The 27,156-nt window shown below is 42.2% G+C and overlaps 1 protein-coding gene across 5 annotated transcripts in view; it reads right to left on the bottom strand.

Annotated features, from left to right (window-relative positions):
• Window positions 1-7,323: 7,323 nt before the first annotated feature.
• CDC42 (cell division cycle 42) overlaps window positions 7,324-27,156 on the bottom strand; it is a 39,286-nt gene continuing 19,453 nt past the window's right edge. For 4 of the 5 annotated variants that reach the window (XM_073585496.1, XM_073585499.1, XM_073585498.1 and 1 more), the window contains exons 2-6: window positions 20,707-20,860; window positions 19,759-19,831; window positions 18,930-19,039; window positions 16,293-16,490; window positions 7,324-8,878 (exon numbers count right to left, since the gene is read on the bottom strand). In XM_073585496.1, the coding sequence (XP_073441597.1) occupies window positions 8,789-8,878; window positions 16,293-16,490; window positions 18,930-19,039; window positions 19,759-19,831; window positions 20,707-20,811 (576 nt within the window). In that variant the 5' untranslated portion in view covers window positions 20,812-20,860 and the 3' untranslated portion in view covers window positions 7,324-8,788. Of the gene's footprint in view, window positions 8,879-12,192; window positions 12,409-16,292; window positions 16,491-18,929; window positions 19,040-19,758; window positions 19,832-20,706; window positions 20,861-27,156 lie in introns of those variants that run through there. The other variant, XM_073585497.1, reaches the window with a different exon arrangement.

The following is a 27,156-nucleotide window of genomic DNA, read 5'->3' as shown; positions in this document are numbered from 1 at the left end:
CATTATGCCCGCTGTAGGATGGTGGAGGGATAATGAGCCCGCCTCCTCCCATAACAGCACACACGATCTTCTGAATGAAGGAGCAGAAGTTTCTCGCAGACTACTCCAAGAGCGTGTAGAAGAGCAGGAGCTGTTATACCTGCAAATGGGGGGAACCAACTCCACATTACTACCTACAGATTTAGAATACATGATAAAGCTCCTGTAAATGTACTGTGAGGGTGGAGGGGGGGGGGCACAAACTTTTCTCCATATACTGTATGTTGGAGAAGAGTAAATATAACCATTTCATGTTGGCATTATCAAACTGTTCAGAAATTGCAATTTGTGCAACTAGGCTGTTCACGATCAGAATGCAGGAAATGACCCTTCCAGCAATGCACAGGAATCTGTAACCAGTTATTTATCTGAATAGCAAAACAATGAAAGCGTCACCTTTGATAGTGGAATTCCATTTATTTTCTGTAGTAAAATCATACTGATATATTCCCTTTTGAATAGATATCTCCATTTGACAATTCTTCTGAAACAAACCATATAACATCCATTGTTTTCAACTAACAATAGCAATTCAGGGTTAATAACTAAGCTAGATGTGCCAGTAGCTTTAGCGATTTGTAAAAAGGGTCCCAATATGTTGCTTTATCATTCAGGTTTAGTAATATCTGGGAGGCAGGACGCACAGCCTCAGCCTCTCTGTCCGGCCACATCCACTGGGTTCAGTACTGCAACCAGTCTCCAAATACCGTGATCTACCAAGAGGAGAAAGAAGTGCAATGCTGCCATCTGGTGACAGAAAAGAGGTACTTCTATTCATAATGGAATTCACAAAAAATGCCATGTGTCCATATAACGGAAACCCTGCGCCATGTCGGTTCCTTCATAGGAGGGATTTACTTAAAAGAATGGTACAGAAATTTAATTTTCACCTTTTGACAAAGTTAGGTATATTCTGCTCTGATAAGAGCATTACAATATATGCAAACTGGTCACACTGGGACACTCGATCTGCGAGGGATATGCCAGCACTGTATGCACCAATTGGATTCAATGGAGGCTCTTACAGATCTATAACTGCACTATGTATGAATCAGGGCTGTGGAGTCGGAGTCGTGGAGTCGGAGTCGGTATAAAATGGACGGACTCCCGACTCCTAAAATATATAATAAATTGGGTACAGTAGTTTAATGCAGAATATGTTGAATATTTTTTCATAGGAATTGTTATGAAATGTCCTATAAATGACTGTTCTATTCCTGATCTAAGGCTACATTCACACACAGCGTTTTTCCTGCGTTTTTTGAGGATATGTTTTTCAGTTGCAAAAGCAGAGCAGCTTTTTAAAAAACCACATCACCTGAAAGGTTTGAGCTCATAGATAATGTTTTCAATAGCAAAAGCAGATTAGAAATCTGCTCTATATATCTATATCTGTATCCATATCATATCTGTACCAAAAAGAATGAAAGCCGGATAGCACACAGACTAACACTCCTTTTTTTAGCACCAGTCAGGGACACCTCATAGCTGCCCAAAAGGACACCCAGGACAGGCATTGCTCATCTTCAGTAACATCAACTGATAGTTGGAATAAATAGACTGCATTCATCACCACATCTTCTTAAGGTGCAGGCTTTATTTTCAAGTGTAGGGGTGTGAAGTATGAGGTTCTGCAGCAGCTGAGGTGTGCAGTATGAAATTCTGCAGAACAGTATGAGATTCTGCCCCCCTAGGTTTGATCCTGGCTACGCCCATAGTGTGAATGTAGCCCGAGATAAATCATAGTGTGTGTATATATATATATACAGTGTATATATATATATATATATATATATATATATATATATATATATATACACACACATACACACACACACACACACCCACACAGAGTACAGACCAAAAGTTTGGACACACCTTCTCAATTAAAGCATTTTCTTTATTTTCTTGACTATGAAAATTGTAGTCACTCTGAAGGCATCAAAACTATGAATTAATACATGTGGAATTATATAATTAACGAAAAAGTGTGAAACAACTGAAAATACTGTCTGTCTTATATTCTAGGTTCTTCAAAGTAGCCACCTTTTGCTTTGATTACTGCTTTGCACACTCTTGGCATTCTCTTGATGAGCTTCAAGAGGTAGTCACCGGAAATGGTTTTCACTTCACAGGTGTGCCCTGTCAGGTTTAATAAGTGGGATTTCTTGCCTTATAAATGGTGTTGGGACCATCAGTTGTGTTGTGCAGAAGTCTGGTGGATACACAGCTGATAGTCCTACTGTTAGAATTTGTATTATGGCAAGAAAAAAGCAGCTGAGTAAAGAAAAACGAGTGGCCATCATTACTTTAAGAAATGAAGGTTAGTCAGTCCGAAAAATTGGGAAAACTTTGAAAGTGTACCCAAGTGCAGTGGCAAAAACCATGAAGCGCTACAAAGAAACTGGCTTACATGAGGACCGCCCCAGGAAAGGACCAAGAGTCACCTCTGCTGCGGAGGATAAGTTCATCTGAGTCACCAGCCTCAGAAATCGCAGGTTAACAGCAGCTCAGATTAGAGACCAGGTCAATGCCACACAGAGTTCTAGCAGCAGACACATCTCTACAACAACTGTTAAGAGGAGACTTTGTGCAGCAGGCCTTCATGGTAAAATAGCTGCTAGGAAACCACTGCTAAGGACAGACAACAAGCAGAAGAGACTTGTTTGGGCTAGAAAACACAAGGAATGGACATTAGACCAGTGGAAATCTGTGCTTTGGTCTGATGAGTCCAAATTTAAGATCTTTGGTTCCAACCACCGTGTCTTTGTGTGACGCAGAAAAGGTGAACTGATGGACTCTACATGCCTGTTCCCACCGTGAAGCATGGAGGAGGAGGTGTGATGGTGTGGGGGTGCTTTGCTGGTGACACTGTTGGGGATTTATACAAAATTGAAGGCATACTGAACCAGCATGGCTACCACAGCATCTTGCAGCGGCATGCTATTCCATCCGGTTTGTGTTTAGTTGGACCATCATTTATTTTTCAACAGGACAATGACCCCAAACACACCTCCAGGCTGTGTAAGGGCTATTTGACCAAGGAGAGTGATGGGGTGCTACGCCAGATGACCTGGCCTCCACAGTCACCAGACCTGAATCCAATCGAGATGGTTTGGGGTGAGCTGGACCGCAGAGTGAAGGCAAAAGGGCCAACAAGTGCTAAGCATCTCTAGGAACTCCTTCAAGACTGTTGGAAGACCATTTCCGGTGACTACCTCTTGAAGCTCATCAAGAGAATGCCAAAAGTGTGCAAAGCAGTAATCAAAGCAAAAGGTGGCTACTTTGAAGAATCTAGAATATAAGACATATTTTCAGTTGTTTCACACTTTAATTATATAATTCCACATGTGTTAATTCATAGTTTTGATGCCTTCAGAATGAATCTACAATTTTCACAGTCATGAAAATAAAGAAAACTCTTTGAATGAGAAGGTGTGTCCAAACTTTGGTCTGTACCATGTAAATGTATACAGTGTATTACATATTTACAATTTATTACAGTTTTTTGTGTTCTAAAGTTGTATTCCAATAAATATTATGTTCTATCTAAATATCTTGATTATTGTATCATAGAAATGATTAAATGTCTGGTGTTCACATTGTACTACAATAAATTTTTCACTTAAATATAAACAATATATGTGGGAGTCGGAGTCGGTGTAAGGGAAATTGAGAAGTCGGAGTCGCAGGTTTGGCTTACTGACTCCACAGCCCTGGTATGAACCCTGCATCACATTGTAATCTCCAGGGTGCTGCGACAAAAAAAATCCCATCTCATTCCAACCTTGTGACTTGCTTATCGCAGTACCCCAGGGGTGCAATGCGACCCCGTTCACCTGCATTGCACTGCAATGTACAAGCAGCATCAAGTGGTCTTTGATCTATTCACACCCAAAGTTGACATTTAGCCCCCAGTCTAAAAGAAAGAAATCACATGATCACACCACCATATAATGATGAAGTCAAATGTGTAGGTGGTCCAGACCCTGTCACGTGCAGATTCTCCTCCATAGTACCTGCCCCGACACCTTGACCATTCTGGTGTTCAGCACAAATTTCATGTTCGTGTCATGTAATCCTTGGACAAGTAACATGTACCCTCCACCCTGCTCTGGGGAATACCAACAACGATGGTGGCAGTGCCTCTGTATAACTATATGGCATGTCTCTCTCAGTAATATAGGCTGGATGAGAGCTGTGTGTGTATCCAGGGTGCTTCTTTGTTCAATTGCCTTCATGTACGAGCACAGCTCCAGATCTGCACTTCTTTCCTTTCCATAGGACTTCCTCCTTAGGTATGCAGCCCATTTTCTCTGCTCTCCATAAGACTTTAGATACTTTCCCCTTTCTACATTGCAGATTGCGGTGTACTACCCTCCTCGGTTATTTATATTGAAAGGAACAAAGACACCACATCCAGAAGCTTTGGCAGATTTGTAAAATGTTATTAGCTAAAGTTGCTTCATTTTGAATTTAGGAAGCACATTAACAAAAATATAAGCCAGTATGTACACCTTTGCACAGATTTATTTTTATTTTTTTTTTTTAAGTCTCCTGTGAGCTCCTGACAAGACCAGACGGTACCATAGAGGTAGATGTCGGACTCTGGTCACTGGCACTTTCCCCTGTATGGTACGTGGTCACCATTCTGGAGATCCAAGTTTCCAGACTAGATTAGAATCCAAGTCATCTAAACCATGGAGGGACATAGTTCTGCCCCTTTATTGTGAACTCAAGTCACTCAGCTCGTTGTTGTAACCCAACAACGTGACGTCTGTTCTCAGCACCATCATGGAGACAGCATAACTTACTGGATGAGAAGTCACTTCTGGGTCACCGATGCCAATTACTAGGCAGTACAGGAATCTCTGCCCAACAGGATCCAGACCGATAGGACTGAGTATGTGTGGCCACCAGCACTGGACGCATTAGGTGAATGCACATGTATATAGAAGGTGTTGGGCCTCAATTAAACAGACACATTGTACTTGTGCTGTGGGGGGGGCTCGGCTTGCCTTTGCTACATCCAATCCACATTTTGTGCTGCCACCTCTCATCTGTACAGTAATGTGACCTTGTGCAATATTTTTATTACATATTGGGTTTATCCTTCTGAGAGATAACTTAGAAACAGAGGAACGGTATAAGGTTGTGGACACATTTGATATGGAAAAATGTTATTTTTGCATAGGTTCATGGTTACCTTTTAGTTTCGGGAAGCAATCTTTCCAGATGGAGCTTCATCCAAATTCCAGATTTTTCGCTTGTAGGAGTGTCTCTCTCAGGAATATAGGCTGGATGTGAGGGGTGTGTGTGTGTGTGTACCCATAATGATACTTAAAATTACCTCATTATTAGCACAGCTTCTATCCTGCACTTGCTTAATCCTGATATTTTTTCTCTGCCCCCCCTGACAGTATAGATTTCATCTCCCCTCTCCACATTGTGGAGATCTGTGTACTATCCCCTCCCGCTGTCATGTCTAGAACAGGGAAAAGGAAGGAGGAAACAAAGAGTTGTCAGAACATCTTAGATTTGTAACGTTTTCTCGTGACATATTGTACTTCATGACAGTGGTAAAATTTCTTCGATATGACTTGTGTTTATTTATGAAAAGATAGAAATTTGGTAAGAATTTTGCACATTTCAACATTTTAATTTTTGTGCCCTTAAATCAGAGTCATATCGCCAAAAATAGTTAATAAATAACATTTCCCACATGTCTAGTTTACATCAGCACAATTTTGGTAACGGTAATTTTTATTTTTTTTTAGTTATGAAGGATAAAAGTTGACCAGCGATTTCTCATTTTTCCAACAAAATTTACAAAACTCAATTTTATTTTTAGGGACTACATCACATTTCAAGCGAGTTTGGGTGTTAATATGACAGAAAATACCCAGAAGTGACACCTTTCTCTTAACGGCACCATTCAAGAATCTTATTAACCCTTCAGGTGCTTCATGAGAAGTAAAGCCACGAGGAAGGATAAAATAAAAAAAATTAACATTTTACTTTTTTCACAAAAAATATTTACTTTAGAACCAAACTTATTTTCACAAGGGCAAGAGAAAATGGACCACAAAATTTGTCGTGCAATTTCTCCGGAGTATACGGGGGGGGGGGGGGGGGGGTAACTGCTTGGGCAAAAGGCAGGGCTCAGGAGGGAGCATTGTTTGACTTTTTGGACGCAAAATTGGCTGGAATCAACGCCGGGCGCCATGTTGCGTTTGGAGACCCTCTGATGTACCTAAACAGTAGAAAACGTCCCAAGACAAACTGCAACCCTAACACAGCCATACCCCTGCTGCTAATCCCAACCGAAAAAAAAATAATTTTTACCTAAGGGGGGGTGATAAAAAAATTATAAATTAAACCCCTCTTTATTTTGATCACTGTGGTAGACCCTATCACAGTTATCAAAATGAACCAATAGGAAAAATCTATTGTTTCCGAGCGCCGGAAGATCTCAAAGGGCGCACTGCGCATGCCATTTCTCTCTACTCTGGTATGCTAGATGACATAAAAGAAGAGAGAAATGAATGGGAAATTGAATCTTTTTTTTGCGATTGTTATTCCGTGAATAACAGTGATCATGAGACTGGGGATGGTAAAAAACCACCCAAATTGTGTTTTCCTGGGTCTCAGCTACCCCCCCCCCCCCCCCCCCCGGTAGCGCTATAACCTTATTTCTCAGCACCATTAAAAAGCGGAACTGAGAAATAAGTACCCTTAACTGCCGTCGTTAAAAAAAATATTGGCGGTCGTTAAGGGGTTAAAAACAAACCATGGCTTCTCTCTTCCAAGAACAGCGCCACTTCTGTCCACGGGTTATAAGTGGCATCGCAGCTCCGCTCACACACTTCAATAGAGCGAAGCTACAAATATCACACACATCCAATGGATAGTTGTGATGTTTTTTTGAAAGAAGCGGACATGTTATGCTAATCCTTGAAAACTAGTTCAATCATCTTTTCCATAGTCTTCTTGCAAGTGACATGGAAGTAAAAAAAAAAAAAAAAAAAATATTGTAAGCCTCGTGCACATCATATTACAGGTCATCTGTGGCTGCCATACAGCTTTGTAGAGTCTCCATAAATGGCCATATGTACAAAAGGTATAAAAGAAAAGAATTTGCATGTAAGAGGATAGTTCTGTACATATAGTACCCACCTGAGGACGGCACACGGCATGCTGGCCTGCTGATCCGTGGCAATAACTGCATTCTATGCTCCTCTGGTCATATAGTATCCAGTGAATAAGGAGACAGCAGAGCAGATGTGTGAAGGTATTTTATGTTTAATACATCTGAAAAGTATGCATATACAAAGAACTGAAACATGGAACAAAGCATTGGTTCAATACTAATGAGTCTACAAGTTATTAATTTGGGAAGTCGGAATATATTCACTACATATTTAAAAGAACTCTGAACAAAAAAAAAAAAAAAAATAAGTGGGTGTTTGGTTAAAAATCCTTATTAACACTGGTGTCTACCTGTTTATATTTAGACTTTAATCCCGCCCCCGAGGACCCGTGGGTAACATCTGCATGCAAAAAATAATGTACATTAAATGGGCAATATCCTGACTGGTCCCTCAAGTGGAAGGCAAAAAAATAAAGTAATACATAGAACGCCATCTTTTCTGAAAATTCTCAGGGGCATGAGTAGAGGGGACTGGGATTAGTCAAGGCAGAAAGGAAGAAATCTGATCGCAAAGGAGACGCCAGTAACAGATGGGTAGAATATCAAATCTATCGAGTGAAAAAAAAATGGGTGCCTCAAATGGAAAGGGACATGCCAGGAAAAGTTACATATAATGCAGAACCAAGGGTGGTGGATGACCAACATATAAACCCCCTATCCACATGAAGGGTAATAAATGTATGACCCCTGGGGGAAGGTTGACGAATGGGACCCACTTTCAAGTTATAAAAGTCGCGTTTCAATAGGAGTATAACGAGCATGTGCGACCACTGCTCCATTAACTGTCCGTAACAGTGGTGGTCGCACATGCTCACTACCGCTTTTATTCATAAAGGGAATTTAAACCCCTTCTTCGCAGTAGTGGCTCAGTAGCTAGATTCCCAGTGATCACCCATTTAACATTCATCCCATAGATAGATGATGGTCATTTAAGGGACAACTAACGAATCACCAAAAACCCCGAATGCTCCATCACCACAGGTCTGTGCATGAGCTGTATTAGTTTTCCGCGGAAGGTTCCCTTAACATTTCATCATGGTAAATAAAAAAAAAATTAAAATAAAATAAAAGGGTGTATAGTATAGGAATAGGACATATAGGCAATGTCACTTTATTACAAACTATGAAGAGAGGTGGGCCGAATAAACAGATTAAAAAAATTAGTCTGTTATGTATGAAGCACGCCTTGCTCTTAATATAAGACATTAGAAACCGTAAATATATAAGAAAAAAAAGCAATGATCAGAGTTTGTATCTTTCTCTCCTGTATACACACTAATCTTTAAGGAAATCCGTGTCACTGGGCGTACATTTCAGACCTGACCACTTGCTCTGAGTGGCGATGAAAGCAGGGGCCTTTGCTATCATTGCAAAGGGGAGGAAAAAAAAAAATTAAAAAGTTTATATTTCATTTTTAGTTGATTTAAACATTTTTTTCATTTTCTATTTTTTGCTTTTTTACATTTTTTTTTTTTTTTACTTTGACGCCAACACCAGCTTTGGAGAATGATAAAGGGGAGGGGTACGGCTGGAGGATGTTCATAGCAGCACACACTTGCGTTTCTTCTTGGGCTCCGGAGGTTCCAGTGCGGCCAGTATCGCTTCATCAAACACATTCTTTAGGCCTTTCTGGAAGGGGTTAAAGAGAGAAATGGGCACTCTCATTTTTAGGATTTTTTTATTTTGGAAACAAAAAAAAAATATATATTGAAATAAAGTCAAAAGCAAATCTTAATCCATCTACGATATGGCACATGAGACGTGGCTTGGGTGGCACCGACACACATGAAGGGTTCTGTGCACAGTCAGATATAGTTTTGTAGTGGACAAGCAGCCAGTAAAATTCAAAGAGGAGGTGGCGAGCAGAATGGGCAACCTGCAAGGACGACTCCAGAAGACGGGGAGAGACGGTCACATGGAGAAACTGGGCACAACGCTCTTCTCACAGGCCGCAATAAAAGGTCCTCACTTGTAACCAGTTTTGGAGAAATCTCTTTGACCAAGTCTTTCACAGCTCTCCATGTACAAGCTAGGATTTACAGAGATGACCACCGGGGAGGGGGCACATGTACAGGACAGTAACAGCAGCTTACAAGATTAGGAGCAAGAAATACAGAACATATCAAAGTAATCTCCACCTAGAAGCCATATTTCACTTACACCATGTCACTGCAAGGCTGAACTAGCTGGGGGACATTGTATCCAAGAAAGTGCCCCTTTAAGTGCAAATCAAGGGAGTCTGAGGAGAAGTACCAGGTACCACCCAACTCATAAGAATGGAGGGAGAGGGCGAAAGGCGGACAGAGGGAGAGGGCGAAAGGCGGACAGAGAAATCAGTGAAGGTGGAAACTGAACAACTGAAAAGGGAAGGGTAATGGGTAGATGAGTGGATCACTTTGCGACCCCATAGGCACAATGTATGATAAGCCAGGCTGGCAAGACATTACCCATGCTCTGCACAGATGGCATCACACCAGGCCGACAAATCACATACTGTATCGGGGAACTCAGAAGCTCAAAAACTTGCACAGCCAGATAGCACTGACTGGACTGGGGGTGTATAAAGCAATTCACTCCTCTAGTAATGGGCATGGTGAAATCCTATATGCCTCATCACACAAACTCTTCTCCTTTCCCAACGCACAAAAGCTAAAGGAGGATCTGCCCTTATATAAAGTATATGGGCAACAATCCTTGTCATCCTCCGCCCTCCTGAACGTCACTTCAAAGGACACTTACTAGTTCACAGTTCTCCAACTACTTGAGCCTTAATACATGTGTACGTGTCAGCTGTCTTATGGGGAAGGGAGGGGAAACAGGAAAAGATAAGAAAGCCCCTCTCACCTCACTGTGTGAAATATCTGGTGCAGTATCAAAAAGGGGAAGGAGTTACGTTTTCATCATATCACAAAACCACAAACATCATTAGAGCGCTCCACCGATGGGATGGAGGAGGTTCCCACCCAGATATAGAATGGCTAAGAAATAACTGGGATAAAGAATCCCATGAATTTAAAGTAAAACTGTAGGTTTACATCTAAATACAAAACTATAAAGATCATGTACGTACAACGCATTACTTACCATGCACGGATTTTGACCTGCAGAGCTGCATTCAAAATTCTGCCAAATTCTACTGAAAGGATTTGGCATTAAGTCAGCTACACATTTCCCAGAAGGGAGATGTCTGGGCACGGTGTAAAGACCACAACTGCAAGACTGCAAATTAGGAGTGCACTGCATGTGCAGAGACACGGACTCCACAGGGGGTACACAAACAAGTGAGCAGACGTTTGAATGCAGTTCTGGGGTTCTGTGAGCAAAAAAGACTTGCCATAACTTCCAATTAGTAGTACAAGATGAGCAAAGCACAACATACATAACATGATTTGATGCTTTATACAGGTTAGATCTAGATGGAAACCTACACTTTATACATGCCAATACCCCCCTCTCTCTAGCATGGCATGTTGGAAGCTACTCCCAATATGCAGATCCTGATAGCGCCACGGCTAGGTGTATGTGTCTTTTAACGGGGCATTCCCATCTCCAAGCTCCTATCCCAATATGTAGTAGGTGTAATAAGATTAGCAAATACCTCCAATTATAAATGTAGTATAGTTCTTCTGATTCACTCTTTTCCCAAGTGCAAGGCATTGCAGTAGCTTAGGTATCTGTGACCACGACCACTAGCAACTAGCTAACTGTCACTAAATGAGTGGTCGTAACCTTGAATTTCTAAGTTACTGCAATGCCCTGTATGTGAGGAAAGACATAGCTTATCAGAAGAACTATGCTAAATTTCTATGTCTCTTTACTCACGTGAAGGGCATTGCAGTAACTTAGAAATCCATGGTTAAGACTAATCATAGTAACGGCTAGCTAAACCTAAGCTACTGCAATGCCCTGCACTTGGGAAAAGAACCAGTGAATCAGAAGAACTATACTACATTTCTAATTTGAGATATTTGCTAATATTATTACACCTACTACATATTGGGATAGGATCTTGGAAATGTGATTACCCTTTTAAGCATCAGTTATTCAGGCACCATTTAAGGAGTTGTCCATTAAAGAAAAAAAAAACAAAAAAAAAAAAACTAAAATATCCCTTAGTTTTGAGTTCAGCAGCTGCATGCCCATCTTGTGTCTGACATAGGAAGGTACCCCGTTTTGCTACATCATTCATGCTGTATATGAAGGGGACTGGCTAACTACTAATGTGTATAGCCAAGCCAGCTTCATATAACAAAGGTGATGTGAAAACACAAGAAACTAAGTACAAGGCCGAAGCGGCAAAACCCCAGAACTTTAGGGAATATCTGAAGATCAGACAAATATATACAAGTATTTGCATAATTTACTATTGTAAGCAAATTTGTTTTTGTTTTTATTTTTCAACTGGACAACCCTTGAATTCCCCAATTGCTACCTACAGTCACCACTAGAGGGAGCATAAGACATACTGTTATCTGTGGAACTCAATAAAACAAAGCAGTGAGCTCCCTCTAGTGGCGGATATAGGTAGTCAGCATCTCTTTTTTTTTATAATTTTGTCTCTATAGAGGATATGAAGCACTTAATAAAGACATACTACCAAAACCTAGATTTTTTTTTTTTACCTATAATTGCAGGTGGACCTTTGCTTTAGTGATTCAGTGCCATGAGTCATTAACCCAGTCCACGCTTAAGACACGCACCCACCACGGCTTCAACAGACAACGAGCAAAGCTTACATACAAGACCTGTAATACTCATTTTTTGTATTATACCTTTAATTTATTTTTCCATTTTTCATGGAATGAATATTTAGGCCACCCAAGAAACTGTTAAGAGAGTCCAATTTTTGCCTTGTGAGCAATAAAGCAGAAAACTAATGCAGGCAACACAGGAAAGGGGGGGACAAGGTGGGGGAAGGGGGTCGGTAAGGAAAGACGCACAGGTTTTGCCAACATCTTGCTTTTATTAGAATTTTTGCTTGTGTCATTATTGTTAGTTTGCTACAGAAGATGAACATAATAAAGCAGCATCGAAGAGAAAGAGAGGCGGGGAGGAAACGGTTAGAGAGTTTAGAATATACAGCACTTCCTTTTTGGCTGAGTTTCCGGAGGCTCGAGGGCAGCTAGGATAGCCTCATCAAACACATTCTTCAGACCTCTCTACAAGACACAGGGAAGGAAAGAAAAGAGCAGCCAGGTTAGAGGATTAGGAAGAAATTAGCAGCAGATATTAAAAGGAAAAATAAAATAAATTTTAAAAAAATGCCGATTTCAGAGAAGTTATTCCTGATAATGATTAGAGACGTCATGCCATTGTTAGTATGGTTAGAGGAGGCGGCGGACATCCCTAGCTGGGGCATACACTCGCCCATTGGACGTGCTTGATTGAGGCTCATGGAAAGAAAGGACACCGGGGTATATAACAAGGCTGCTCCAAAATATAGGTGGGTGGGGAGGTAGACAATTAAAGCCACGCCAACCTAGCCATCCACCTTGGAAAGCGCTCAGCCAAACGTTCATTAAATAAGTTTTTCAATTACAGAAAACCTTTCTTTCTCAGTTAACAGTATAAAAAAAAAATATCCTTAACCACCTCCCCAGGTCCAAAGCCGGGTCTCCGTTTTAGTCTGCGGAGCAGACGTCACGTAGACGAAGCGGCAGCCAATCTGTGAGCTTCATCGAGTGACTGCAGCACCGTCGACATGACCTCAGCACTGCAATTAACAGACACAGGGAGTAGTGGGTGATTTTCAGCACTGAACCTGGGGAGGATGAGTAAAGCTCCGTTTAAAAGCAAACTACAGCCGGAGGATAGATATTTTCCAAATCCCCCACCCCCCCAAAAAAGAAACCCTTTAAAAGGAAAAAAGCTCCTTGTTCCTATCTTGTGCACAAGCACGGTGGGATCAGCTGAGTGAGCATGTGTTGTCAATTGTGGAGAGGGAAGAAAGCCAATGCCAGACACCTCTGATGGCCGCCATCTGAGCACAAAACAATCAGGTAGATGAAGGCCATCGTGCACAATTTTCCCTTTCCCTTGACATCTACCATTGAGGGAAGAACTTTCATAGACCCCAAAGGTTATCCACCTCCTGGGGTTTTATCCAGACGTGCGTTAAAGTGAGTGTGTTATCAGATTTCTATCAAATTTTTGAGCTAAAACCATTTTTTCTTCCATTTCACAATCTGCATTAAAAATATAGCAATCTTGCAATTTTCACTCTGACTCCAACTTCCTATTTGAGGAAACATCACATTCATTAGCAGCAATGGTTAGACCCCATCAGTAGTGAAGCATCTAATGAGCGTGTGCAAAGATCATGCAGGGAGGGGAGCTGTGCCATCTATTGTGATTGGGGGATCCTATGTTATCTGCTGCTTATAGAGGTGTTACCTGTCATTATAATCCTGATCTGCTGATAATGAAATTGCTGAAAATTCTTCCTGAAAGTATAGGAAGTAGGAGACTACAAAAGCCCCCCAGTGGCCAGAGTGAAAGCTGAAGAGTACATTTATGACATAAGCACCAGAGAACATGTCAAATGTCTGGGGTGAGTGTGTCCTCATAGATGTTGACCAAATCAGCCGGAAATTGGCAAACTTGGGTCACCAAGCACCTGTTCAGTGTATAGCTCACCAAACAGTTCAACTAAAGTCTATGGAAGTTACAGAAAGCAATGAAGACAAGTGAGCATTGAACTACATGGAGACTAGTAATTGCGGGGGTGCAAAAATATCTATAGCTCTCTTCTACATCTGTTATTTGTAGCGCTTTTATCCAAGATGTGATTAGTAGGATGTCTTACACCAAAACTTCAAGTAATGTGCAAAATAAATCTGACAATAAAGGTACAAGAAAGAAAAAAAAAAAAAAAAAAAAAAAAGTTTAGGGGCTAAAAGCAAAACAATAAAAAAAATATGATTAATAAATGAATTCTGAGAATCTTATACAATTAAAAAGCAATAAACATAAAAAGGGGGGTGGAAAAAGTAAAACAAGAAGATGGCGGAGCTTAGGATGAGGGTTTGCTTTACATAAAAGCCAAAAACAAACAAAACAGACAAACGAAATTAAAGAACATAAGAAAAAGACAAACAAAACAGACAAACAAAATTAAAGAACATAAGAAAAAGCGTGACATGTCAATCAAAAGGTACTAACTGGACTCTCCTAAATTCAGTGGGTGCCTTTGCCTTATATGAGTATCAGTGACATTCGGATGGTTTCTACAACACCTTATTACATTTCTAGCGGTCACATATTGGTACCAAAGACAAACTACGATGCATTGCACATGTACATTCATAGATTACAGTACAGATGTAGCAGAGCCAAGGTGCTTCTTGGTGTAACTCATCGAGGGGCACTATCCAAGTGAAGAAAACTCAAATATATAAATGGGGCACAAGTGACGCACCATATTACGCCATTGTACAGGCGCCTGTTGGGGCGTGGCGCACCACACAAGGAAGCAAAGAATTCCCTGTGTTGTGCTCCGTCCCCTCGCTGACATGCCTAGTGCAGGACGTGACACGCTCAGCTCTGCTATACACATTTTTATTACTTATTGGCACAATTATTTCCCAGCAGTAATTCTCTGCAATGACTTCACGTCTCAACCACTTACTTCTGTTTTCCAAGGTGTCGGCGCAGGAACCGGACGTCCGAGTGTTGATAACGGGAAGTTAGGAAACAACTTTACAGAGCTAGTAGCTAGCACAATTTATATGCCAACAGCCGTATGTCTGAGGGTTCCCAGCTCTCCGTCACATATAGAGTCAATTAAAAAGCTCAGATCCTGTTTCCCAAAGTTGGCCAGTGATTAAACCCCTAAGAAAAAGGACACTGCTGCCTCGCGTGTAAAGACTCTGCCCTACGATCGCTCTGACAATTTTAAGTCCTCTGTCATAAACCACTCACTAACCTTCATGTGTCTTTTCTTAAAAGAGGTAATATGGAGGTAACAGAAGGGGGTGTTCACATGTAGCATACTGGATGCGTTTTCTACGCGTATTGTTTTTTCATGGGGAAAAGCAGCGTTTTATAGGACCCGAAAAATTAATGAGATTTCCAAAATCTCACTACACGATGCATTTTGTTTACCTGTGCTACATTTTTCTTCTATTTTTTTTAGAAAGGCAACATGTCAACTCTTTCAGCATTTTTCCAGCAGATTTACCCCCATTGGAGAGCAAAATGGCTTGGTGGAAAAACAAGTGTATAAACACAGTATAAAAAAAAAAAAATATAGAAATTAGATTTGCATAGAAATTATCTGCTAATTTAATGCAGCTTATGTATGAAGGTAAGATATAATAAAGAACTTTGTTTTCCCTTCATACTCACCTCTCACCTCTCAAGCCCTTCTGCTCCTCAGTCAACAATCTGGTCCTTGCCGCATCTTCTGATCCACAGAGAGGTGGTGGTTCTGGCTCTGAGGAGGCCCAGGAAGGATCTGCGGGAGCGCTCGCACGGTGACAATGTCCATGATCTTGCGCTCGCATGCACAGGAACGTCCCAGGCTTCAGAGCTGGAAGTCCTGGCTCAAGGTGAGAGGCCCCGGGATTTCAGCTTGAGTGGTGAGGAACAGAAGACGTGACGAGGACCAGATGGAAGACATTAACGAGCCAAAGAGACAGAGTTACACAGTAAGGAGAGTGTTGTTTTTTGGGCCTTTTACGGTTCAGAAAAATAGCCACTACTTTGCTGAATCTGCGCAGTAACAAATTACTAAAAATCCACTGCAAAGGAGGACATCCAGTTTGGATGTGTGCTCGTCTCCTTTGCCTGACATTCAGACTATTACACACTTGTGTAATGATTCCTAGTACCTGCATATCTAGTGCAATTCCCGCAGCGGATCGCAAGAGGACGCCGGAGCGGATGAGCTACTAGTAGGGACACAACTAGGTGCTAGGGCTGTACTTTTAAGAAACTTTTTAGATACATGCACTGTACCAGCAAAATGAGTGTAGAGGAAAATGTGGCGGGGGGCGCATACATACTGTCACTGCACGTGTGAACACATATCAGGCCTCCTTACCTGCGTCAGTGCGGAACACTCCACGTATTTCACTGCCTTCAAGTCTCGGGCCAGCTTCTCTGCTGTCTCTGGAGTGATTGGCTTCTGTTTATTTTTTGCGAGTTTCTCGATTGTGGAGGGGTCATCTCTTAAGTCGATCTGTGTTCCGACGAGCAAGAATGGAGTCTTGGGACAGTGATGAGTGATTTCTGGTACCCACTGCAAAAATAGTAGGGCCATGAGAAAGACGGTCACATAAGAAAACCATAGTACGAAACACAGAAAAGGATCAAAGTTACTTAAGTAGGAATCTTTAACAGGTTGGACAGACATGAAAAGCTTGGATGTTTCAAAAATGTAAAATTAGATAAAAACCCAATATATTTTCTTAAATCTGGGCCGGCATCCCAATCACAGACCCCCCACTGGTTGACTTCTGCTATCATCTGACACAGGCAGAGAACTGCGTCCCATCCTTGTGCATCGATGACGTGATGAAGGGGCCTGGCTCTCGGGTCTCGGTTGGTGCACCAGCTGATTTGGCTAATCCCATCACAGCGAGAGGCGGGGTATGGTCTAGCAATTCTCAAAAACATCTAAAATTTTCATGGAAAGTTTTAATGCTCCAAGAGATTGTCATGGCATCCAGAGATATTCTGACGGATCCCTTGTTGATGCCAACCCCTGTGAAGTCTCATGGGAGACCACTACATACTGCAATACTGAAATATGTGGACTTGCAAGGAGGAGAGAAAAACAAAAAAAAAAGCTGTCAAAACTATCAGACTATAAACTTGTTTAACCTACACAGTAGACATAAATAATGTAAAACATAAAAAAGGAGAACGCATTACACTGTGTTGCAAATTATTATGCAAAAAATATTTCCTCATATTTTCTCTAAATTACCTATATGAATTGCAGTCAGTGTTATTTTCCAGTCATCTACTATTCTAGTATAATTGCAATGTTTTTGAACAAACTGCCTATGAAAACAGTATATTTTTAAAAAGAAACACTCAAAATGCATGTTCCAAATTATTATGCACAGCAGAGTTTTCAACCTTTTTATTTTGAACAAAAAAAAAAATGGTGAATTGTGAAATAAGCATTTTCAGCTTATTACAAAATGAAATCAAACAGTTTTCAAGTCAAAACTTTATTCTAGGTGATGTTACATTTGCACATAGGACCCCTTGTTGGAAAGAAGCTTCTGAACTCTCTCGTCCATTGAATTTGTCAGTTTTTGGATGGTTTGTGCTTCAATTGTTTTGCATGTGGACAGAATCCCCTCCCAGAGCTGTTGCTTAGATGTGAACTGCCTCCCGCCATCATAGACACTCCTTTTGATGATGCTCCAGAGGTTCTCAATGGGGTTGAGGTCAGGGGAAGATGGTGGCCACACCATAAGTTTCCCCTCTTTTATGCCCATAGCAGCCAGAGATGCAGATGTGTTATTTGCAGCATGAGACGGTGCATTATCATGCATGAAAATGATCTTGCTGCGGAAAGCACGGTTCTTCCTCTTGAACCATGGCAGGAAGTGTTGTTTTAGAAACTCCACATAGATTATGGAGTTCATCTTTATCCCTTCAGGTATCCTAAAGGGGCCGACAATCTCTCTCCCCATGATTCCAGCCCAAAACATTACTCCACCTCCTCCTTGTTGGCGCCTTAGCCGTGTTTTCATGGGGTGTCCATCAACAAGCCGTCCTCCACTCCATCCATCTGGACCATCGAGCGTTGCACGGCGCTCATCGGTGAACAAAACAGTTTGGAAGTCAGTCTTCATGTATCGTTTGGCCCACTGGAGCTGTTTCTGCTTGTGTGCAGTGGATAGAGGTGGTCGACAGGATGGCTTACGCACAGCTGCAAACCTCTGAAGGACCCTGCATCTTGTTGTTCGGGGGACGTTGGAGGCACCAGCAGCTTCAAAAACTTGTCTGCTGCTATGACAAGGCATTTTTGCAGCTGCTCTTTTAACCTGACGCAATTGCCTGTTGGAAAGAGTCCTCAATTTTTCCTTATCAGCACGCACACGTGTCTGCTGGGTATCAGCTACATACTTCTTGATTGTGTGATGATCACGATGAAGTGTCTTGGCAATGTTGATTGTAGTCATGCCTTGACCTAAATACTCCACAATTTGTTGCTTCTCAGCAGCCGACACATCCTTTTTCTTTCCCATTTTGGCAAAAAATGTAGGCTGCTTAATAATGTGGAACAGCCTTCTTAAGTAGTCTTGCCTTTATTTGGACACACCTGCCAAACTAATTTGCACAGGTATCTGCAATTGCTTTCAGTGATATAAAGAGCCCTGACACACATCACCATCAATGAGTGTAAATGACAAACAAAAAAATTCTAACCTTATCACTCCGAAACTCTTTTTGCATAATAATTTGGAACACAGTTTAGGTTACCTGAGTCTCCCAATGAAGCGATAAAGAAAATGCAATAATCAGAGAAGATTGCTGTAGGGTAATGTGGCATGGACACTTGTGGAAAGAAAATGCAGCATTTCTGCACATTGGATAATCAGTCTATAAGTTTGGTATCACTATAATTACTCTGATCTTGAGAATCACGTCGGCAGGTCATTTTTACTGCACGACGAAAGCCGGAAAAAAGAAAAAAAAAAAAAAAGAAACACATTACCTTTTCTTTCACATTTTCAAATGAAGATGGAGACACCACGGAGAAGCAGACAAGGAAGACGTCTGTCTGTGGATAGCTAAGTGGTCGTAATCTATCATAATCTTCCTGCCCTGCAAGCAGAGTTCAGCATTCATTATTCACTGTAATTCCATATACTGTGCATGGCCGCAGTACAAGGCAGGGATACCGGGGTCAGCCCCATTTATATCTCCCATATCTGTCACCAGGTGTTTACTACCTAATCTAAGAGCAGCATAATGTACAGAAAGAGACCCCGATTCCAGCGGTGTGTCACTTACTGGGCTGCTTGCAATAGTTTTGAAAAAATAAAATCTGTTTTATCAGCAGGAAGAGGACTAGTAAATCTACGTCATAACAAGTCCTGTACAACCCAGCCCCAAAAACTGATTGGCAGCTTTCTGCCTATGCACAGTGTATATAAAAACTGCCAGTGGCATGGGGGTTATAAAGAGTTCAGCATTCTGAGAACTGCTAGATCTGTAGCCGACAAAACAGTGTTTTATCAAAACTACAGCAAACAGCCCAGTAAGTGACATCCCTAGAATCCAAGAGTCTGCCCCTACATCCTTAACGTTTTCAGATTACATGGCAAAACCTGGTGACAGATTCCCTTTAAGAAGCAGACGCCCCATGGAGCTGAACAAGCCCCCTCCCCGGATGTGATGGCTGTTCAGCAGCCGACCAAAGACCTATTTGTGGCATTATGGATTTCTAGATTTATATTGCGATTTGTGGCTGGAAACCGCTGTTGGATTATCAGATGCCGAATTACATAGTGTAATATATTTTTATATTTATTTAAATTTACCTGCTGTGTCGAATAGTCCTAAGGTGTAAGGTTCTCCGCCTATCATAACTGTGACAGCATAGTTGTCAAATACCTGGGAAACAGAATACAGTGATTATCCACCATGCTGTGATACAGAAGAACATTTCATAAGCAGGGTATCCTCAACTAGCAACATACGACTGGACAGGTCCCTCCAGAGCAAAACACTGTCGCTAATCTCCACTATGGCCAAGACATGACGGCCATCCCCTACTAATGTAAAATTTTACTAGTCAGCTGACACTGTTAGCATGCAATCGTGTAGCATTATATATACTACATGCTCCCTATAGCGGACCCAGAAGATTTTACATCAGATGTGAGCCATACTCTTCCAGTACCCCCTGAAAAAGCAGTATGCGAAACGTGCAGTTACATCAGGGGATAAGTGAGTAATACTCTTCCAGTACCCTCCTTGAGAAAGCAGTATGCGAAACATGTGAAAAGAGTACTCGGCTAGCATGGCATTTGATAGTTATAGGGCATGGCACTTTGTTGGGGGCAGTGTTTTTTCAACCCTTTTGTGGCATTACGTGTTCGGATTTTTTTGCTTGAGGTGTTTTGAAAGAATTTTTTGCATGTGATTTTTAAGCTTTTTTCTATAAAGCATTTTTAGTAACTTAATTTTTGTAATGATTGCATTTCACGGAGCAAGCAGTATATAATAGGGAGTGGTTTTTTGATGGATAGTCTTGGCTCATGAAAAGCAAGTCAAGACCTATAACAATCAAATGCCATGCTAGCCAAGAACTCTTTTTACATGTTTTGCATACTGCTTTCTCAAGGGGTACTGGAAGAGTATTACTCACTTATCCCCTGATGTAACTGCATGTTTTGCATACTGCTTTCTCAAGGGGTACTGGGGTTCGCTTATCTCCTGATGTAGTTGCTTCTGGGTCATATATGGAGATTTTGGCCTGAACTTACCGTTGGAACATATTCTGATGGGAACTTATTTGTGGTGTATGAAATTAAGAGACATGTTTTACCAACGGCACCATCCCCGACGACCACACACTTAATAGTCTGCATGGCTGCAATCTCGTGTTGTCAGTCTCCACACTGATGACTTAATGCAGACCTGCAAGATACAAAAAAAAAGAAAATCATTAAGAAAAGCAGATACAATAGTACTTTGATGAAAAACCCGACATCTAGTGCAGATTAAAGGTACAGGTGACCCGGTGCACACAAGGCACCTTCCTTCTCTAACCACGAGTGATCATGACAACATGTGCAGCAATGACTTCTGTGTCACCCGCTTGTACAAATGTTTGCATTTTTGTCACTGCCAATAAATATAAAATGCGTCACCATGCCCTGTGCGTATCTGCTCAGAACAATGAAAAACAAGGTCATTCCCCACAACAAGGAAATATTTTAGAGGTAGCGCCCCCAATGGATGCTCACAGCCAGCAAACAAGAGGAGCAACGTGAGAGAGCAGCTCTTTCTCCCGACCCCCATACATGTTATCTCAGGGGGAAGATGAGACTCTCCCGGAAGAATAAAGGGGATCCATCATGATAAAATCCAACATTCCCAGCCCTTCACCCACCCCCACCCAACCCAAACATCTGCCATCGGAGACCACTCAGGACACCCCTTGTACATTAGGCTGCAAGCTAGTCTCCTAATAATCAATTAAATTGGGGGCAATTTTAATTGTATTTTTTACTTAAATGCATTTATTTAGAGCCAATCATTTTTGCAGTTTGGTTACAACAAAAAGTTGTACACCATTTGCCTTCCACAGCGTCTGCTTTGCACTGTGTATTGCTGGCTGAAGAATGAGTTATCTGGGAATCTGTCAGCGAGCCCATTCCAGGGAGTTTTTAACTCTTATCTGACTTTTTCAGAGCTCCTCTCAGCTGATTTATGAACACAGACCACAATAAGGTTGAATGTACAGTACAAGGAAGCAAAGAACCTGTAAAGGCAAAAATGGTGCAACTATTTTAATAAAACCCAATTTCTAAAAATGATTCATGCATTTTAAAGAAGAAAATTTAAAAAAAAAAAAAAAAAAAAAGTATCCTAAAGGGAATGACCCCTCCAGCTGGGTTTCTTGTACTTCTTCCCTTACCATCAGTATGTGGCAGAACATGGATGGACTCGGCCTCCTCCCAGATAATGGACACTTCGCCTGTGAACTTTGCGTGCTGACGTGTGATCGCGCCTTCAGGTGTGACTTGCATTTTAAGAGATTAGTGACAAATGAAAGGAAAATGGGATAATAGTCTCCCAGGTTGAAAGTCTTGGACCGAGATCAATCAGGAAATGGAGAGATGCGAGGATAAAAGTCACCAAGAGACAAAAGGTTTATTCTGGTGCAATAACTCAGAAGAAAAACTTTAGAAAAGTGAGAAAAGACTAGAGCTCGTCAGGGATCAGAGGATTGGGAAGGGTCCATGTGGTCATACAGACTTCATCTGCTCTGTAGGCATCAGAAGGGGACCCCAGCTCAGGAACACCTCTGTTTAGGAGGCTCAGGAAGACATGGCCGCCATCCCCCTCCCATCGAGCCATGACCTACATTTTGATATAGACATATGGGCTAAGCATTTACGCTTCAGCGAGTGCATTCCCTGCATTAATTACCGCAGAGAATCACATATGAATCAATATTTCCACGGACATATACAGCCTACAACTGATCCAACAAGAATGGCATTGCCTCACTCACAACACACATTACCATTTATTCTATCATGTAGTATTTTTTCTTATTCTATTTTTCAGCGTCCTCGAAAAATATGTTTGCATCCCCAGGGTAGTTTGACAGCCGCAACAAAAAAAAACAAAAAACAAAAAAAAAAAAAAAACAACTGTTTGTTGTGTGCGTTGATATGCAGCCGCAGGACCTGAACATATTATTCGAGCACGCCAGAGTCACTCGGATAGCACCTGAGCATGCTCAGATAACACCTTATCCCAGCACATTCGCTCACCACTAGTCAGCACTGAAAACAAGAAGGACAAGGCTTCTGGAAAAAATAAAGCAGACACGTCTTTTCTAATCCTAGCCATAATACCGGAGGACACAGGGAGTGAAATTTAACAATGATCTCAATCAGACCATACATGTTTGATTAGAGGGGTTGTCTGCCAGGGAAAAATTATTCTAAAACCATCCACGATTTAAAAATAACCAAAATGCATTCTCACAATCCAACACAGACCAGAGGTTTGTGCAGCCTCTGGAAGTGATGGGAAGTCAATAATGGCCTGACCGCTGCAGCCAACCACATATACTGTGACTTCCAAACCGCTTTTTGACTTGTTGCAGACCTCCAGAACGGCATGCGTTGGAACCAGAAGAAAAGTATGCCTTTTTTATTTTAAAGCCCTTTTAAAGTTAAGGTGAAGAAACCAGAATGTGTAAGGAGCCGCCTCACTCAGAACACACGCAGGCTCCACCGAGTGTTAATGATCTGGGCAGTATAGGCTTTACCGGATGCAACAAACTCATGGAAAATTCCAGCACCAAAGACACATAATACATAGTAAAAAATCAATGTCCTGCAAAATCTGATGACATCAACATTATCCTCAGAAACTAAATCAATAGCTCCTTCTAAACACTAGGAGCAAAGTAAGGTGATGCCACATGGATGGATAAAAGTCCCTTCTCTTCTCCTTTGCGGCCATGCTGACCACACTCTATGGGGACATTCATAGACACCATGGTGCTAGATCACCAGAGAGATTCCAGCCAAACCTCCACCGCATACAGGAAATCCTATCATGTCAGCGGGATTTCCCATATCATCTGGTATAAGGGGGCACATGGCAGCAAGAAGTGAAAAGGTAAATTTAAGGGGTTCTCATCCATAGCAGATGACATTGCATATTACCCAATGGGTTAATGATGGGACCCTTTAAATATCTCCTACTCGTCATCAACAACACCCAAAGCTCAGCCACATAAGAAGTACCTGACGGAGGCAAATCCCTGATCGATCGCCGAGCTTGTGAAGAGTTTGCAGCACATGTCAGCAGTCTGGGGAGAAAATTACAAGGCAGCATTATGTAGCAGGCAGGGAGCAGACGGCAGAGCCTCGGCTCCCTGCTCCGACATGTGCACACCCTGCAGGCTTGTCACATTACAGTCACAGGTCAGCAGATGCAGCCGGATCTGCCTTCACTTGCTGTGATTGCTAAACAGAAATGAGCGGTGACACATGAGTCACCACGGATCTAGCGCGCGGCTGAGACCGAGAGTCTATGGGCTGAACCAACCCTCGTAATGCCTCAATGGTGTAATTACAGCTTAAAAAATGAATGGGAACGCTGGAAGGAGGAATGTGAAGTATGCCGGACCGCGTCACACTGCCCAAGTATACACTCACTGGCCACTTTATTAGGTACACCATGCTAGTAAGGGGTTGGACCCCCTTTTGCCTTCAGAACTGCCTCAATTCTTCGTGGCAGAGATTCAACAAGGTGCTGGAAGCATTCCTCAGAGATTTTGGACCATATTGACATGATGGCATCACACAGTTGGCGCAGATTTGTCGGCTGCACATCCCTGATGCGAATCTCCCGTTCCACCACATCCCAAAGATGCTCTATTGGATTGAGATCTGGTGACTGAGGAGGCCATTTGAGTACAGTGAACTCATTGTCATGTTCAAGAAACCAATCTGAGATGATTCGAGCTTTATGACATGGCGCATTATCCTGCTGAAAGTAGCCATCAGATGTTGGGTACATTGTGGTCATAAAGGGATGGACATGGTCAGCAACAATACTCAGGTAGGCTGTGGCGTTGCAACGATGCTCAATTGGTACCAAGGGGCCCAAAGAGTGCCAAGAAAAAATTCCCCACACCATGACACCACCACCACCAGCCTGAACCGTTGATACAAGGCAGGATGGATCCATGCTTTCATGTTGTTTACGCCAAATTCTGACCCTACCATCCGAATGTCGCAGCAGAAATCGAGACTCATCAGACCAGGCAACGTTTTTCCAATCTTCTACTGTCCAATTTCGATGAGCTTGTGCAAATTGTAGCCTCAGTTTCCTGTTCTTAGCTGAGAGGAGTGGTACCCAGTGTGGTCTTCTGCTGCTGTAGCCCATCTGCCTCAAAGTTCGACGCACTGTGCGTTCAGAGATGCTCTTCTGCCTACCTTGGTTGTAACGGGTGGCAATTTGAGTCACTGTTGCCTTTCTATCAGCTCGAACCAGTCTGCCCATTCTCCTCTGACCTCTGGCATCAACAAGGCATTTCCGGCCACAGAACTGCCGCTCACTGGATTTTTTTTCTTTTTCGGACCATTCTCTGTAAACCCTAGAGATGGTTGTGCGTGAAAATCCCAGTAGATCAGCAGTTTCTGAAATACTCAGACCAGCCCTTCTGGCACCAACAATCATGCCACGTTCAAAGGCACTCAAATCACCTTTCTTCCCCATACTGATGCTCGGTTTGAACTGCAGGAGATTGTCTTGACCATGTCTACATGCCTAAATGCACTGAGTTGCCGCCATGTGATTGGCTGATTAGAAATTAAGTCTTAACACACAGTTGGACAGGTGTACCTAATAAAGTGGCAAGTGAGTGTATATGTATACTCCATCAGAGCTGCGTGAAGCAGGAAAGCAGAGATGTGTCGGTAATTAGGCTAAATGTGCTTTCATTACTTCTGGGATTATTTGAATTCTCCAGGACATGACTTGTGATGATCAAGCTCTACACGGAAAAGAGCCTGGACTTTACTGTAGCCACTTTACAGGCTAGACTTAAATGGGTTTGTTTTCTTTTTTGCTATAAAAGCTTCAGTTTGCCTGTATAAAAAATAAACTGCGCTTTACTCACCCTCCCAGGGTCCGGCACAAGTCTCATTGTCTTATTGGCGCAGCGCCAAAGTCATGTCAATAACACTATAGCTAATAACCGAGCTCAATGGCTCTGCCTGAGTTGATGGGAAGCGCCACAGAGCTCAAAGATTGGCTGCAGCGCTGTTACGCAAGTGCTGCTGACAATAACAGACAATGGAAGCAGTGATGGACCTGGGAAGGGTGAGCAAACAAGTTTAGTTTTGATTGATTTTTTTTGGGGGGTGGGGTGTTAAACAGCTCCAAGGCAACGGGGGTTTTTCAAACCAAGAAAAGGCATCCCTTTCGCCTATAACTCTATAAGCCTTTATGCATCTACATATAAGTGACCCAAGTGGGAAGACTTAACTGCAGTGAGGAGACCCTGGAATCAGAGTTTCCTTCTTTCGCCACCTTACACACGTTTAGGATATCCACAGCTCAGGACCGTCCCGTTATGGAGACTAACTACATCAGGGAAGTTCTCGTACACCCCCTACTCACTGTCAAGTGCTGTATACGGCCTGATGGGTCTCCCCTAAAAGAATCGGCCACATTAAACCTTATACAATAGGCAGTGGTATATAAAAAGCTACCATACAGGGGGAAAAAAAGGAGATGGGAGTAAAGGTTTCCCGTGTCCATTCCCTCTCTGCACCGTGACGGTCACGGCTTCCTCTTTCACATGGCAGCGTCCCCAGTCGTGGTGCTCAAGTACTGGAAGCATTAGGTACATGGTGTACAGGGCTGGAATAGCGAGGCTCTGCACACTGTAGTGGTCCATCTTGATTTGTCGTTCAGATCAGCCCCTATTACAGGGAATAATCAATATGCAAGACTGTACAACCCCTTTAAAGAGAATCTATCACCCCCTGGGATGTATATGGCCTATTAATATGGGCACTCACTTATTAGAAATGTTACACTAGTCCTACGTGTATGCCTCATATTAATGGTCTTGTTGTTGAAAAATCTTATATTCTGTCTTTATGTTAATGATTTCTTCCAGGATCCGGGGCGTGCGGTGCCAGGAAGAAATCCCTGCATCCTGTCATTGTCATACTAGTCCCCTCCCATTCACGTGAGTTCTGGTGCCAAAAAATCCATACCTCTTCGTGCCTTTCGGGGCAATTATGCAGAGAAGCCTATAGACACGCCCCTGAGGATCCTGTGAGCCACACTTCCCAACAAATTTAGGAGTAAATAAAAAGGCCCATATCATAAAAGAAAACAAAAGAAAAAAAAATGGAATACTAGTGGGAGCAGCTGGAATAAAATAAGAAAAAACTGGACACGACCTGGTGACAGAGCCTCTTTAAAAGCTGCTTATGTTTTTAGTTGTGGCTAATGCATGTTCCACTTGTTTACCTCCAGCAGTGGTCTCCAAAACTACAAATCCCACTTGTAAATGGGTTACAGTGCATCCTGAGTTTTCGCATTGTAGCTTTAGTGCACATGACAGGAGCGCGCGCTGTGCTGTGGACTGGTAGCGTCACATCCGATCTGTAGTCATGATGGGAGCAGTGGTGCTGTCCGAGGAGACCGTACTAACAATGGAT

Source organism: Dendrobates tinctorius, unplaced genomic scaffold (assembly GCF_039654945.1).
Source record: "Dendrobates tinctorius isolate UK_male_01 unplaced genomic scaffold, ASM3965494v1 ptg000086l, whole genome shotgun sequence".
Lineage (NCBI taxonomy): Eukaryota > Metazoa > Chordata > Amphibia > Anura > Dendrobatidae > Dendrobates > Dendrobates tinctorius.
This window is presented reverse-complemented; position numbering and strand designations above follow the sequence as displayed.